The sequence below is a fragment of the Danio rerio genome, chromosome 5, assembly GCF_052040795.2.
Source record: "Danio rerio strain M-AB ecotype USA chromosome 5, GRCz13ab, whole genome shotgun sequence".
NCBI lineage: Eukaryota > Metazoa > Chordata > Actinopteri > Cypriniformes > Danionidae > Danio > Danio rerio.
In genome coordinates this window covers 17,553,158-17,570,826 of record NC_141025.1, presented here as the reverse complement: position 1 = coordinate 17,570,826, position 17,669 = coordinate 17,553,158, and the positions used below count along the sequence as shown (strand labels likewise).

The following is a 17,669-nucleotide window of genomic DNA, read 5'->3' as shown; positions in this document are numbered from 1 at the left end:
TTTAAGCGTATAACAGTAAAATAAAGGTCAAGAAATGTTTGTTCTGGATCTACTGTGATTTATATTTATTGTACCTGCTCTCTCCTAGATTGACACAACCAGTCTGTTGTTCTTATCCAATGGGCTGACAGCGGGGGCGGGCCATAATGCTGAGTGACATTCCTCGGGATGCCCTGCTCCGCCCACTCACCCGGAATGAAGTTGTGGGGATGTTGGTGAGGCTGACCGTGTTTGGTGCTGCAACATATTACAGCATCAAATGGGTGGTGGATGCTTTGGACCCGACACAAAAACAAAAATCCCAAGCCAAGAAAAGGGTAAAGAAATCTCTGTTGCTTTATGTGTGCTGTTAAGTGTCACAGAAAACCCAATTCCAGTTAAATAAATAAGGTTCTACAGTGTGCTCATATACTGTACACTCCACTTTGTGTGGACTTGCTATTTGCCCAGAGTAAACTTCAATTGTGTCCCACTCAGTTTTGTGTGGGCCAGCCCACAGTTTATGATATAATGTGTATTTATATAGCGCAATTATCATGTATGGCCATACACCCAAAGTACTTCACAGTCATGAAGGGGGTCTCTCCACACCATCACCAGTGTGCAGCATCCATTTGGATGATGTGACGTCAGCCACAGGACAACGCCACAAGTGAGCTTACCACACACCAGCTATCTGCTTGTTCAGTGGTGATGTGTTTGTGAAGTATGTAATATTGTTTCCAGGTCCAAGCCGCCATTCATTTGAGTGGAGAAAACATTCGTTTATGATTACATTTCATTCCTATCACACATTAAAATTAATTTTATATAAAATCATAGTGTACACAACAATCTCTGGGCTTGCTGCATAACAAATACCAAAAATGTAACAATTTATAAAAAAATTTATCACTTTCTGGCCATCGGATATTAGGCATGGACATATATACTGTGATCGTGATTTTTGAAAGCATTAAATTGCTTTGTTAACGTTTATTATTACCATTTCATGGTTTTCCCCATTCCGTTGAATAGAGCGCTAGGACCCGGAAGCCGCTTCGCGTAACGTCACACTTAACAAGCGGATAGGTGGAGTGGAGAGATAGTGATAGAGCCAATTCAGTGGATGGGAATGATTGGGAGGACCTGATTGTAAAGGCCGATTGAGGGACTTTGGCAACTTTGGCAGTTTTAAAACCTTAACTTTTCCAAACCATGGTATACCTTTGAAAACGTTATTGTCCCATACCTATAAAGAACATATAATATGTAAGAATAAAGTGAAATAATTTGAAGAGATAATAGGGTATATGTGGAAGTATGCTGAAGGACTTTTAATTTGTCAGTAACCTGGTGAACTGTATGCTATTGCAAAATCAACGCGTTTAAGCTCTGTTTTCCTTAACAATCAGCAATCTCCACTGGCTGAGTGATATTCGATATAAAGTGGGTCTCAGATTGTACAAGAAGCACTGCATTAAATAAAATTTTTCCCCGCCATGTCTTTAAAATATGAACATTTATTTTACCCCAATATATTCAATGGAGCCTCTGTGCTACCCTGCCGTTTCTGACGGGCACATGCAAGTAAACAGCTTTTTGTCTCGTTTTACGCTGGAGCAACTAAATGAATGCCAAAGTCTAATTAACTGATTGTATTTTAATTACATTACAACATCAATGCTGTGAAAGGAACCATATAAAATGAAAAAAAGTCACATTAACCATTCACCCAAAGTTTATCAGTATGGGAAGAAACCCTAGCTCCGCATATACCCTATTGAATGATGTGGAATTGGGGTTAATGAGGTGGAAAAAAATAAACTTGCCGCTCCATTTTGAACTGGTTAAAGTCAATTGTTATTTTTAAGTTTACATATAAAGATGTTTTGTTGATTTTGATAAAGTGTATTTGACTAATTAGGAAAAACATACAGTTGAAGTCAGAATTATTAGCCCTCCTGATTAATTTCCCCCCCCCCAATTTCTGTTTAACGGAAATATTTTGTTTAACACATTTTTAAACATAGTAGTTTTAATAACTAATTTCTAATAACTGATTTATTTTATCTTTGCCATGACGACAGTGCATAATATTTTACTAGATATTTTTTAAGATACTAGTATTCAGCTTAAAGTGCCATTTAAAAGCTTAACTAGGTTCTTTAGTCAAGTTAGGGTAATTAATTGTATAACAGTAGTTTGTTCCGTAGACAGTTGAAAATAAATATTGCTTAAGGGGGCTAATAATATTGACCTTAAAATGGTTTAAAAAATACAAATATTTTAAATAAATTATACATTTTAATATATAGCACTTTTATTGTTGCAGAAATAAACAAATAAGATGTTCTCTAGAAGAAAAAATATTATAATAAATACTGTAAAAACTTCCTTGCTCTGTTAAACATTACTTGGGAAATATAAAAAAAAAATAATAATAAAAAAATTCACAGGGGGGCAAATAATTTTGACTTCAACTGTAGGTTATCAAAAAGACTTCTAACCTTTATAGTAATATGAGCTAAGTATTATTTATTGTGAATTTTTATTTAACATGTTTATTGGAATTATTTATCCATTGTCTCTAACTCACCATTTACCATGTTTCTCCAGGCAGAGCAATTGATGAAGCAGATAGGTGTAGAGGGTGTCAGTCTTACGGAGTATGAGATGAACATCGCCACTCTTCTGGTTGATCCTCGCAGCATCAAAGTAAACACAAATACTGTCCGCACTGCATTTAATGCAACCCTTTCATGAAATCACACTCTGCTTCATTACATCGGAGTTCATTACAAAAAATAGACACAGTATTATTTTTCAACCTGATTTAAAGTACATGTGAATTGCACTGACAGATTGCACACCTATGACAGCACAAACCTGCAATTTGTTTTTCTCACAATGGCCCTCCGGTCTTTTCCAAGTCATCAGTGGCCTATATGGTCGAAAATATTCTTCCTTTCCTTGCTAGGTGACCTGGAGAGATGTTGCTGGGCTAGATGAGATCATCTCAGAGATGCAAGACACTGTCATCTTGCCTTTCCAGAAACGTCATCTCTTCAGTGGTTCTAAGCTCTTGCAACCTCCCAAAGGTAAAGAAAATAGAGAATGCATTTTAAAGGACAAAACTTACATTTCGCTTGGCATTTAGAGTTTGTTTTTGATCTTATTTTTTGTAGATATTGTACCAGGCAGTACCAATAGTTATAGAAACTAACAAACACTGGAAGCTGCTGTTAACATTAGCTTTCTGTACATTTATGTCTTGTAAAAAAAAAAAAAAAAAAAAGGCAGTGTTTCCATCCAAGTAGGCAAAGAGAACAAAATCATCACTTCCTGATTAACTGAACTGGCAAATATCAAAATTAAGAACGGAATTTAATGTGGTTTGAGAAGCTGCGTGAATCTTTTCTTTTTTTTAATAAATGACTTGCGCTTCAGAAGGCAGTATGCTGACATGCAATGAATGCGTGGTGGCATTTGAAGTTGTCAGACGCGGAGCACAGACGCACTTGACAATTCTGTATGTAAATAATAATATGATAACATTAATACTGGCATTTTAGAATGACCAAAACAACATTTCAGATGTTTTACAATGCTCAGCCTGCTGGTTTTGTCCATTAATGAACATTTTTTACCATCACACGATCTCATATAACAAAATCACATGACTTTTTTTAATGTGCATACTGGAATTTGAAAGGTAAAAGTGTTTCCATCATAGTTTATGCGCATCTTTTCTCATCGAATAAAAATGTTATTCTGTGCATTTGCTTTTTTTATCTGCATTTTCAAAATGATGCACATCTTAGCATTTCCATCAACAGTTTTTTATGCACATATCCAAAATGCGCATAAAAATAGGTGGATGGAAACGTAGCTAGTGTTTACTTCAGTTTCATATGGGTCCTGGAAATCCTTAAAAATCCTTGAATTTTAATGTAATGTTTTCAAGGTTGAATTATTTGAAACTGATTGCAATTTTAATTGTTGGTTTTATGATAATTTATCTTACTGAATAGGAAATAACAATTCAATACTTAAATAAAATAAAATAAAGAGAGTAAATGACAATAGTTCAGTCTTGAGCTTGGGACAAACACCTCAAAACTTTTCCTTAGTGTACTATACTATACTATACTATACTATACTATACTATACTATACTATAGGGTTGTCATGATACTGGAATTCGGTACCAATGAATACTGAAGTTTGAAAAACGTTCCCGCTAACATTTTAGCGCTGTTGAGCACATTCTTAAACAGCGCTGATTTGCCGTTGTGTTAATGTACTCATCGGAAGTGACTGTGATTGGCTGTGAAGATCAGCGCAGTTTACTGAGTGTAAACACAGATACAGGGACACTGGAGAGTTTAAAAGCTGTAAAGATCAGTTGATACATCAATTTCAGTATTGATTGGTAGCGAATTCCAGCAATGTTACAACACTACTATAGAATACTGTTACAATTATTGTTGTATATCATGTATGCATTGAAGTAAATGTAATTGTCCACTTTTGTAAAGTGCTGGTAAAAGTTTGTAAATGTACATGAAAAGTGCTTGAGTTAGGGTTGTTTTGATGCCATAACTAGTATCGGAAATATTTTCCATTATCACAAAAATTCTGGCATCGGCATTGGTGAATATTTGAAACCATAAACCGATCTGATACCATATTTTTAAATGAGACATACTGTATGATCATTAACTTTGCTTAACACTCCAAACCAGTCAGCTCTTTGCTGCTCAGAATGCAAAAACAAGAAGTTATGCTTTGTTGCCACAATAACCACTGTTAGAGCAGCGAAGAAGAGGCTAACACACTATTTTACTTGTTTTTTTTTAAATGTGTCTAAATTTTAAGTTTAAAAAAAGGTTATTTTTTTATATGTCTTTATTCTTTTCACTGATTTTACACAGTTACTGTAAAACTTGTATAATTTTAAGTTACAGTTTTTGATTTCTAGCTGAACTTGTTTCAGTAAAGTACAGTAAATAAAATTACTCTTGAATGCCTGATAATAAAATGTCAGTTAATAAAAATACTTTAGTTCACTGTCTGTATATGTTCATGTTTTATTAAAGATAAGTCTGAAGTAGACAGTAGCAGTATTAATATTAGTATTATTAGTAGTATTGTTATACACAACCGTTTCTACAGATACACAATGGGGTATTGGTTCAGTAACCGGTATCGGGAATGGAAAAAGGGTATCAGAACATCCCTAGCTTGATTAGTGCAATCATTTTGACCAAGAACTGTGCTACTTGCGTTACTGATAGTTCTTATTGTGCTGGGTTAGATCTCCCAAAAGGAAGTTCTCCCAAAAGAAGTTCCTATAACATAAAGCATTTCCAGTTCCTGCAGTATGAACGTGCCAAAAACATTTTACCAGCTGTTGTAGAAACTGTGAAAATGTTCTGTCATGAAACTCTAGAAGCCAAAGACTAACAGACGGTTGTTTTTAATTCAGTATGTTTGCAATTATACTTAAAGGAATGTACAATTAAACCCAAGGACCCGGTATGATGAACAAATATCAGAGATACAATTAATTAAAGAAATATTTACTGAAGAAAATAGTTTGCACTTTCATCAGCAGATGCCAACTTCAACACTCACACAGAGTTCGTAAGCCACTCTGTGTACAAAACAACAATTATTCTACAACAGAAGGTCACTGACTACGTCACACATCTAAGTAGAAAGAATTCTCATTGGCTAAAACACACATAAATGTAGACAATCTCCACACTCAGATGCAAGAACTGAAGCATATCTTCTAAATGATGAATTAGGCGAAAACAAACAAGGGTCAGGTGACATTTTTGCGGTCAGCGTGACCACTGAGGTGAGATTCAGCTTTAGTCTTTTAGTCTCCCACAGAGGAAAAACACGCACACAGAAATACACAAAGAATGCTTATCTACTTTAAAGACGTTTGGTTTTAACAAGCATGCTATCAGTACAGCACATTACACACACTATGGGAGTAGGATCTCACAGCGTACAATGAAATGTAAATTACAACAGAATAAATAGTAAGAGATGCAGGTCACTCATAGCAGTCCACATGAGAAGCAATGACCTCTTGACCTGGCTTGGTAACCCTGAGGAAAACAAAGAACTTGGCATACAGAAAGAGCAGTGACATGCATATCATTGCCATTTTTCTCTAAAGAGATATGACTCCAAGGAAAAAAAATTAATAATAATATTAATAATAATAATAATACTAATAATAATAAGTCTGGACACTTAATCACAAATTCACAGAAAGGATACAGTGTTCAGCATAAATGAGTACACCCCCTTAAAAAATGACTGCTTTTTATCCATTTCTCAGTGAATATTGCCACAAAATATTAAACAGTCATATTAACTAAAATAAAAGTTTGGCTACCAGACATCTTTAGCAATATAAATATACTAAATTTAAAATCAAATGAGTTAACTAGCAAACTACAAACAGCTTTCTCTTTCCCCTTGTTTATCCTGTTTAAGTTTTTTGTTATATTAGATCCAGTTTTGGCTTTGGTACTCACTAATCTGATGTACATGCACAAATATATTATTGTAAAACATACTGTATAGAAATATGAATTTAAAAGAGAGATCTCTGAGGGGTGTGCTTATTTTTGCTTGACACTGTATATGCAAATTGGAGAAGCCATTGATCAAGATACCTTTCCTGTACATATAATTTTGAAATGATGGAAGCTTATTGATCTCTGCTCTTTCAACTACAAAGATTGCTTGCTCAACTTTTAAACAGTGTAGTTCAGAGGGATGCATTCATGACATCTTGTTTATGACATCTGTGTCAAACTAATATTAATTCATCAAAAAACTTTCAAACCAATATTTATTTTAATCTTGATCAGGGATGTGATTCTTCAAAAAAAAAAAAAAAAAAAAAACAGATTTCTGTATTTTCTGTGCTCACTGGTGCAACCCCTGTAATTTGCAAAGTAATTTGTTACTCAAAGTCCCAACACTGAGGTATAAAGTAGGCTATAAACCTATTAAATAATTACTTGGGTAACTATTAAACTGTTAAAGACTTCAACTGATAAAATAAAAACAAATAAGCTTACTTGTGTGGCCAATATCAAACCTTTACTAGAAAATTATTTATTATTTTTAGAATTATTATTTCTATTATTATTTATTATTTAAAACACACAGAAAAAAAAAAAAAAAAATATATATATATATATATATATATATATATATATATATATATATATATATATATATATATATATATATATATATATATATATAGTTAGAGTTATTAGCCCCTCATTTATTTTTTTTTTTTTTCTTTTATAAATATTTTCCAAATGATGTTTAACAGAGCAAAGACATTTTCACAGTATGTCTGATAATATTTTTTTTCTTCTGGAGAAAGACTTGTTTGTTTTAGTTTGGCCAGAATAAAAGCAGTTATTAATTTTTAAAACCATTTTAATGTCAAATTATTAGCCCCTTTAATATTAATTCATCAAAATTTATTTTTAGATAGTATATATATATTTTATATTTTATTCTAAAAATATATTTTTAGATAGTCTACAGAACAAACCATCATTATACAATAACTTGCCTAATTACCCTAACCTGCCTAGTTAACCTAATTAACCTAGTCAAGCCTTTAAATGTCACTTTAAGCTGTATAGAAGTGTCTTGAAAAATATTTAGTAAAATATTATTTACTGTCATCATGGCAAAGATAAAATAAATCAGTTTAAAGAAATGAGTTATAAAAACTATTATGTTTAGAAATGTTTTGAAAAAAATCTTCTCTCTATTAAACAGAAATTGGGGGAAACATTAACAGGGGGGCTAATAATTCTGACTTCAACTGTATTTGTTTATTTATTTATTTATTTATTTTTTGTATTTATACACAAAAAAATAAGAAAAGCTGCATTATAGCTTGAATTGCAAGCTTTCTCTTAATAATGCATGTAAAGCTAGATATAGTGTTTATTGTGTTTGAATTGGTTTTGAAAATGGCATTTCTTGAGGGTCTGGTGAGAGCATGTTTGTAGAGAGGGGTACATGTTTGATGAAAACAATGAAACTCTGTAAAGAAACACATTTACACATTTATATCTACCTATTTATGTAGCAGCAGGATGTCTATAACCTTTTGTATGTCAAAACAGTTTCAAGTCCAGGAAACTTGAATCAAAAAAGTCTTCAAATTTGTCCTAAGGCAACTTTGATGAAAGGTTTTGATTCACTTCAAATGTTGACTACTGTAAATAAATAAAACAGGGGGAAATAAGTATTTTTAATACTTTCAACACAATTTTATTCGGAAAACCTGCTGTTGACTTGAAAATCTGTACCGGATGTTGGTAACAACCTAAGAAATCTATATATGCAAAGACAACAAAACTAATTAGTTTACAAATTAAGTTATGTCTAATAAGATGAAATGGCAGAGGGAAAATTATTGAACACTTGAAGAAAGGGAGGTGTAGAAAGGCTTTGAAAGGCCAGATAGCGACTAAAAAGTATTATTTGAAGTGAATCAAAACCTTTCATCATCATCTCTATTATTATTATTTTATATAAATATTTTTTTACATTTTTGATTCCCAGGTGTACTATTGTATGGACCCCCAGGATGTGGAAAGACATTAATTGCCAAAGCAACAGCAAAAGCATCTGGATGCCGCTTTATTAATCTACAGGCCTCCACTTTGACTGACAAGTGGTACGGCGAATCGCAGAAGTTGACCGCTGCTGTTTTCTCATTGGCTGTCAAGATTCAGCCATGCATCATTTTCCTTGATGAAATAGGTAACTACCGAATATGCTCTAAAAGAGTGTGAAAGATGCTTAGAGATGCCAGACAGATAGGAAAGATATTACAATGCCAGCTTGTTTAACATGCTGAATAATTTCGCTCTGCACCACTACAGAAATAAACTTGTCTGTAATCACTATGGGTTATGCAGGTGTTTTATATTCATGGGTTTTATGGAAAATGTGGTACATGTGTATTTGCATAATGATGGCAGTGTTTTCTAAGCACTGTATTTTCAATGCTGATGGCATTTGAATAATACTGTACTGTGACCCATCATCTGTGAAACAGAAGAATGCGAACGCTGCACACAGAGTCTCTCAGGCATTTTATCATACGGTGCAAGCTGAAACCGCAGTAAAAGTTCATTATTATTTTAATTAGCTAAGTTTCTTTTCAAGCTGCTACCACAGATTATGCATTTATTTATTTATTTACTTATTGGTGTTTTCTGGCATTAATGTGATTTGACAGCAGTTAGACAGGAAGTGAAGTTGGACCGAAAGAGGGATTAGGAAAGTCCGCAAGTCAAGATTCGACCTCAGGATACTAAATGTCAGTGCATTACTCAAAAGGCTATTGAGGCTGACCGTTGCCACAGATTAAATTACAAACGCTAAAATGGATAAAGTACAAAAAGTGTGGAAAGAATTATATATTACTTTATGTAACTGTATTAAGTATTAATATTATTTTAAAATATGTGATTGAAATATTTTATATCCAGTATAATCGATAGATAATTGATAATAAATAGACAGTCAAACACAGACAGATACAGTAGATAGATAGAAAGACTGAGGCAGACAAACTGACATTTCTTCAGCTTTTTGGATTGATTTCACAATATGCATTTATGAATAATAAATCGATCAAATCTTTCTCTTTCTTCAGATTCATTCCTGAGAAATCGTTCCAGTATGGACCATGAAGCCACTGCTATGATGAAGGCCCAGTTCATGAGTCTGTGGGATGGACTTGACACAGGAGAAAACAGCCAGGTAACAGATGCACATACAGTATACAGTTAAATTCAGAATCATCAGCCCTCCTGATGTATTAGCCCCCCTGTATATTTTTTATCCACAATTTCTGTTTAACGGAAAGAAGATATTTTCCAACATATTTCTAAGCAATATAATTAAAAAACTAATTTCTAATAACGTATTTCTCTTACTTGGCCATGATGACAGCACGTAATATTTTACTAGATTTTTATTTTTTTTTTTTAAGATACTAGTATTCAGCTTAAAGTTCAATTTAAAGGCTTAACTAGGTTAATTAGGCAAATCATTGCATAACAGCAGTTTGTTTTGTAGACGATGAAAAAATATTGCTTAAAGGGGCTTATAAATTTTACTTTACAATAGTTTTATAAATATTAAAAACTGATTTTATTCTTGCCAAAATAAAACAAATAAGACTTTCTCCAGAAGACAAAATATTGTTGGAAATATTCATTCATTCATTAATTTTTTTGTCGGCTTAGTCCCTTTATTAATCCAGGGTCGCCACAGCGGAATGAACCGCCAACTTATCCAGCACGTTTTTACGCAGCGGATGCCTTTCCAGCCGCAACCCATCTCTGGGAAACATCCACACACACACGCACACTTATACACTACGGACAATTTAGCCCACCCCATTCAACTGTACCGCATGTCTTTGGACTGTGGGGGAAACCGGAGCACCCGGAGGAAACCCACGCGAACGCAGGGAGAACATGCAAACTCCTTACAGAAACGCCAACTGACCCAAGGTTCGAACCAGCGACCCAGCAACCTTCTTGCTGTGAGGCGACAGCACTACTTACTGCGCCACTGCGTTGCTCATTATTGGAAATACTGTAGAAAAATTTGTAAAACTTCATTTGGGAGATGTTTGAAAAAAAAAAATCACAGGAGGGTTAATAATTTTGTATTCAACTGTACAGTAGGTTTCAGAGAGCATCGTATCGTATCTTGAATTTCCTATGTGAAAGAAATCGAAAGTGTAATGAAATGTCAATGTGCAGGTAATGGTGATGGGAGCCACTAACAGACCACAGGATGTGGATGCCGCAATACTGCGCAGAATGCCTACTGCCTTTCATGTAGGCCTGCCTGTGAGTCTGCAGAAAGTACACACGTTTTGCACACTGTTTTTGTTAATTGCATGTCTTTATGAAGGTAAGATGTTGTCTTTGGTCCATTTTCAGAATGCAGCTCAAAGAGAAGAAATCCTTAGACTCATCCTGTCTGGTGAAAATGTAAGGCATTAATCGCTTCTTTATCTGAACTGCAGTTCATTCACAAAAAAATAGTCTGTTTAAATGTACTGCTTATATCCGCTTGTTATGTCATGATGTATAGAATACTGTTTCTGGACCGCTACTCGTTTCAATTGAGGAAATATTCGTTTATGACTACTTTTTAGTAATATCATACATTAAAGTGAATTTTATTTAAAATCATGGTGTACACAACAGTCTCTGACTTTATCTGCATCTCAGACACCAATACTTAAACAAATTATGAAAATTGTATCACTTTATGGCCATCTAATATTAGGCATGGATATATTGTGATCCTGATTTTCAAAAGTGATACATCGCTTTGTAAACGTTTATTACCATTTGTTGAGTCTCCTCATACAGTTTGATATACCGCTTGGACCCAAACGCTGCTTCACGTGATGCACACTTAACAAGCGGATTAACGTTAAATAACAGAAATTAATACGTTTTTGCTATCATTCCTAAATTATACATTTGTTTTAAAAGGTTATACAACATAAAGGTTCTAAAAGTGCTGGAGTCATAACTATTTTAAAAAGTAATCACTTATGCTTAAGCATGCATGCATTTCATCTCAAAGTATATGCCAAAATACCTGTAATAATGTGAAATATGCAATGTATCACATGATCATACAAATATGCTATATATTACTTTAAAGATTTTATATGAACTTTGAAAACAGTCATATTTATTATCATTTTATGAGGATCATTTAATAAATATAAAGTATATAAGAGCATAGAAAATATTTTTATTACTAGCAATAGAAATAGAATGTTTAGTTTTTATGAAGACTGTAAATAAATATGTACCTTCAAAATGATAAAATAAAATAAATACATGAATAGATATTTGAAATCAACATTGAATATATATATATATATATATATATATATATATATATATATATATATATATATATATATATATATATAAATATTGATTATTGACAATTTAATGGTCCTCGTTTAATAGAAATCATGGGGACAAACTTAGAAAATTAGTATTTGCATAAATTACTTCATTCTACTTTGTTTTGTTTTTTTTTTATCAGCTAAGTAATGCAATTAACCTGAAGGAAATCGCGAGTCAAAGCGAGGGCTACTCCGGCAGTGATCTGAAAGAGCTGTGCAGGGACGCCGCCATGTACCGTGTCAGAGACTATGTCCGCAAACAGCAGATGAAACAGATCGCACAACAGTTCCAACTGGACGAAGAGGAAGAGTATGTCTAATATATTTTATATTACACGCACATACACATTCCCCTGAAAGACATGAAAACAAAATGTATGGGGGGTCAGCCCTTTAAAAATGAGAAATAGTTCGCTCTGATCTGTATTTTAAATAATAATATTAATAATTAAAATAATAGATAATGTAAATATAAATTTGACCATGTCTATTTGGTTCATACCATTGTGAATGCATAATCGCACCAATCAGTCTATGTGGAAAAAAAAATTCATTTAACAGTTTGAAACTACAGGTCTAAAGCACCAATGGACACCGTGAGTGTTCACAAGAGTGTTTTCTTGTCAAATAGGTGTTTGTAAAATAATTTGAACACTGCATGCATCCATATTGTCACTGAAGTACTGGGATAACTATTAATAGTTGTGATATACATGTACAGTAGATTGACCCATAAGTAAAGCCAGACGGAATCTGCGGACATTTTTTGCTATTTCTGTGCAGATTTGTGTTAAAAATCTGTGGATTTAGCGGAATTATTTTAGGAGTATGATAACTAAAACCTTAATATATGAAATAAAAAGTAATACCTCTTTAACTTTTATTAAATTTTTACAATGCAAATCCAGTTATCTACTTTATTTGGTAAACAAACCAAGTCTTTTATATAATATCTCTACTAAAAGACAGAAAATATGACTTTACAAACTGTATTGTACATAAATCGTGTATATTTTTATATTGGTCAATAATATTACTGGAATAATTTAAAAACTGAATAAATATAAGTTTACACACATTTACACAAGTAAATAAACAGAATCAATGATGGGCTAAAATCTGCAGAATTCTGCACGCACAGAATCTGTGTGCACCTACCTATTAGTGACAACACACATTGAATGTGAAGTTTTTATATGTTAGCGCTTGACTCATCTATTAAATGTGATATTTAAAAAAATTATGTATGTGTATAACTGTGGACCAGTCATAACCAGTACAGCAGTCTGAAAGCTTAACATTGAGGTATAGGGTTTTACGACAGGACAATATTTGGCCAAGACAAAACTATTTGATAATATGGAATCTGAGAGTTAAAAACTTTCTAAAAAATGTCCTTTTAAGCGATTTATATGGTTTTCAGCAACACATTTTTCTAATTCAGTGTTGATACACTGTATGTACAATTTACTAAATGTCTTGGAAGATGGAAGATTACATTTCATTATTATTTATTATTACTTAAATTTTACTCATACAATGTATTTTTGGCTATCCCCTCAAATATATTGTAAAATTATATTGCAAAATATTATTCGGAACCTCTAGTAAACAAGTTTTGTGTCTATGTAGAATCATCAGAAAATCGTGATCTCTGTTTTAAACAAATAAAATCCTCAAAAATGTGATTCTCAGTTTAGTAGTGCAGCTCTACTGTGTAAATATAGGAGTGAATATATTATACGCTAAAATCCAGTGAGCCTCATGTCCCTGAATTTGTCACCGTGTCCTCTGGTTTGTCCTCAGGCATGTGGACAGCAGGCAGCTCAGGCCCGTGACTCAACTGGACCTGCTGTTTGGCCTAGATAAGATGAGAGAGTCCAAACAGGCCACAGCTACAACTGACCCAGCAAATCTGAGAGAGGTGCCTCTGGACTGAAAAAACTCTCGCTTTACACATTCACAAATTCTCTCTCACACCTCTTTTTTCCCACCTCATCTTTTTTTACTCCTTTTTAAATTATTTTTTCTGCCTTTTTTACATTTCTGTTACATCTCAAACATTCATTTTTGCACTGTAATGAATGAAATAAGATATTCAAGAAAGTGACTGTGCATATTTATAGTAAAACAATACTAAATTGGGATTCATTATTCTTGAGTATTTTAGTTTGATTAAATTATTTATGAGAGCATCTGTTTTGTATAGGGGTGTCCAAACATGCGCTTAGCTTCAAGGAAAGTGTGTTGGAGCTCAACTTTGTAGCACAGTGCTTGTCCAGGAGCAAGTTTGGATGCCTTTGCTGTAGAAACTGGACCACATTTTTTAATAAGAGAGATTGGAGATGATTTGCTGTGTCTAGAGTTCAGATTTTCTGAAACACTAAGTAAAATCTAACTGTCGTATTAGGATGCATGAGTGTTAAAGTGAATGGTGCATGCGTGATCTTCGTTAACAGCAATTTAGCAGTGATGAGATGACGGTGTGAATTTGTGTCAGGAGCGTGCCATGAGTCATATTTCAACCTCCAATTTAAAACAAACACAAAAAAATGTCACTAGAATGTGTTCTGCTTTTATTTTTCTAAAGTAAAAAATAATAATATATGTTCTACACTCATGCCATAATTTACAGAAGACGCACACTAAAATAACAGTATAATAATAGATACCACTATATCTCCAAACCACTAGGTTTTACTTATTATTCCATCATCAATATATAATACAGAATTTCACCCATATTTTTATTTCTATATATAAAAAAATCACCTGCATTTTTGTTTAATAACAAAAAAAAATTATTTAGAGACTTAAATTAAATTAAATGTGCTTCCTATGTATATAGAATCATTATTGTATGTTTTATTTGATGGGAACACCCACATTGAATGTCTCATCTTTTGACATGTGTATACAAAAACAATATACAAATTGTTATTACTGTATTGTAATAATTGTGTTAAACCAGAGAGAATGAGAAAAATCTGTTACACTTTGGGCCCAATCATACACCCGGTGCAAGGCACGACACAATTGTTGTTTGCTAGTTTCAGCTTTGCACAAGAGTCATTTTGATGTTTTGCACCACGCTGTTTAAATAGCAAATGCATTTGCACTCATGTGCGCCCATAGGCTTTCTGGTCTAAAAAAAGGAGGCATGTTGAGGTGCATTGCTGGCGTGTTGCTATTTTGAGGAACTATAATAGAATGCAAAATAGACCAGATCAAAGTCAGTCTATAGTCCAGCGCAGAGCGTGATAGTTGTGCGCAGAGCGTGATAGTCGTGCGCCTCGCTTACACACTGCTTAATGCACACAGTATGTACAGCAATACACACATATCTTTACATATGAAAAAGAATTAAAGGATCAAAATATTACAAAAATTATTATTTTCTAGCCTGCATAAATATAAAAACCATACTTTCATGGCTTCTTCATCTCGGAAGGCTTTTTTAGTTTATTCATAACAATTTGCTTTTGTATAATGTTATTATTATTAGCAGTGTTATTTATTATATAGTATTTTTATTTGTTTTATTTAAAACAAGCTTAGATTTGCCAACCTGTCAGGTTTTAGACCATATGGGGCACAGCATGTGTATTTAGTAATAACTCAGTTTTTTTTTTAATAAACTTCGTTATTATTGTTTATTCATTCGTTTGCTGGAAATTAAAGCTGATTTTAGAGAAAGTTTTGAAACAAATCTTTGTTCTTAACAAACTAAATTAATTATGTATAGGCTAATGGATGTCTGTGCGTACAAGAAGTTTCCCTATCCACGAGAGTGAAAGTAAAAGAAAAGAACAAGGAGGCTCATCTCTCATTCTCGCCTGTAGATGCTCTGTTTAACTGTTTTCTCTTTAGTGAAGTGCTCAGTTTTTCCACTTGCAAAGTCTGTCATGTAAATAACAAATGCGCTATGGCGTGACACAACTGACTCTTAAAGGGAAGGGGAGATGAGGCTCTGATTGGTTTATTCTCAGAACACCCCTATAACTCATTAAGAGAATAAGCTCAACCCTGTTAGACCATGCACCACGACGCAAGGCAGATTTTTCCGTCCTTAAAATAGCAAAAGTGGATTCTGACACACCCTTAATGCATTTGCGCCCTGCGGTTTGGACTTTGCGCATGGATCATCAAAATAAAGCCCTTTAATTCACAATGTTTTCCAACATTTTAAATGCATTTACTGCTTAAAACAATAATGACTTGCTCTAACCAAAAACCAAACCTATTACTTACCCTATACCACATTTTGTTTAATAAAATCATCACATTTTGCTTAACACTTATTTATCAATGCATGTAATAATGTTGTTACAAGGACACCTTCAAATAATGTGTATACCGTACATTTCCATTTGTAATTCTTTTGAATTTGGGTTGTAATATTTCTTATTGATACATTAATAATTTGTTTTGGTGAACAAAAAATTTATTTTTGCCATGCTGATTTATGCGAAATCATGAATATAGGTCTATATAATTGCCTTGCAATTTTGACATTATTGCTTTTTTACTTTGAGTAGATTATTCTAAGATCACTTTTATGTCGTTTTTAAAATAAAATTAGTTGATCACTCTACAAAAATATAACATTTTTAAATACTTATATTTATTTGCTAATATATCGGTTATCAGCCTCCAAATCTAAAGATTTATTGGTATCGGCTCTAAAATCCTTATTGGTGCTGTCCTAGAAAGATGTTTAACGTCTATTTACCTACATCAGTGTGTTTTGAAAGGTTTCGCTTGGAACTTTGCTAATAGCTAATAATAACACATCATAGTATTAAACCAGCATTAGTGATCACATTTTTTTAGCTACTAAAATGGCATGCCAGTCTCATTGGAAATGCATGCGTCAGGCTACATTTTTGCGAAATGTAAAATACATTCCTCCGGTTATGTTTCGGATGATAACATAATGATACCATTTTTGTGAATCTGAAATTAGGATGCATTTTGTTTTGTTTCAGATACACATCCTTCTTGTATAAATCACCTAGCAAACCACTTACCTAAACCCTTCCCTAATAGTGTTTTTAAAAGCAAACAGACATTTTAACAGCATAGTTTTACCTTGATTTTACATTGCTTTACCTCTCTTGTGGAACCATACAAAGTGAGCAACTGAGAAAACTGACCATTCCAGAAATGTTTTTATTATTTATTTTATGGATCATAATTCACTGTTTAATGCATGTTTAAGTGTGGCTAAACATACGTTTAAGCAGGTTTTTCAGTTTCACAGCAATATACAATAAAGCATATATTTCCAATGAGCCTGTGTTGTGTTGCAAAATAGGCTTCTTTTTCAAAACTACCAAATTACTCCATTCTTACTAAGGTTTCTGGCTTTTCACCAGCTCTAAATGCAAAATATTTGCTGTTGCCAAACCGTTCCACAGACTTAAATAAGTGTTTTTCTATTTGCACAATATTTGTTAGAAGCCTGGCATATGTCTCCATGTATTATTTTGATGATGTGTGTGAGAAAAAAAATGTTTGGATGTGTAATTAACCATTCATCAAGCATTAGCTACTGAAATGGCAAATAAATGTATTCAGATTCAAGCCATGTGCATTTCCAGTGATTTGTCAATATGACACATGTAACATGTAAATGAAACAAATGTGATTGTTTG

General features: G+C 33.1%; 1 protein-coding gene across 4 annotated transcripts in view; it reads left to right on the top strand.

Moving 5' to 3' along the window:
* atad1a (ATPase family AAA domain containing 1a) overlaps positions 1–14,159 on the top strand; it is a 79,024-nt gene extending 64,865 nt beyond the window's left edge. For all 4 annotated transcript variants that reach the window (XM_087251401.1, XM_087251403.1, NM_001004640.4 and 1 more), the window contains 9 exons: positions 89–317; positions 2,599–2,697; positions 2,960–3,080; positions 8,613–8,813; positions 9,715–9,821; positions 10,835–10,924; positions 11,018–11,068; positions 12,153–12,322; positions 13,819–14,159. In XM_087251401.1, coding sequence (XP_087107527.1) covers positions 147–317; positions 2,599–2,697; positions 2,960–3,080; positions 8,613–8,813; positions 9,715–9,821; positions 10,835–10,924; positions 11,018–11,068; positions 12,153–12,322; positions 13,819–13,951 — 1,143 coding nt within the window. In that variant the 5' untranslated portion in view covers positions 89–146 and the 3' untranslated portion in view covers positions 13,952–14,159. The remainder of the gene's footprint in view (positions 1–88; positions 318–2,598; positions 2,698–2,959; positions 3,081–8,612; positions 8,814–9,714; positions 9,822–10,834; positions 10,925–11,017; positions 11,069–12,152; positions 12,323–13,818) is intronic.
* The last annotated feature ends 3,510 nt before the right edge of the window (positions 14,160–17,669 follow it).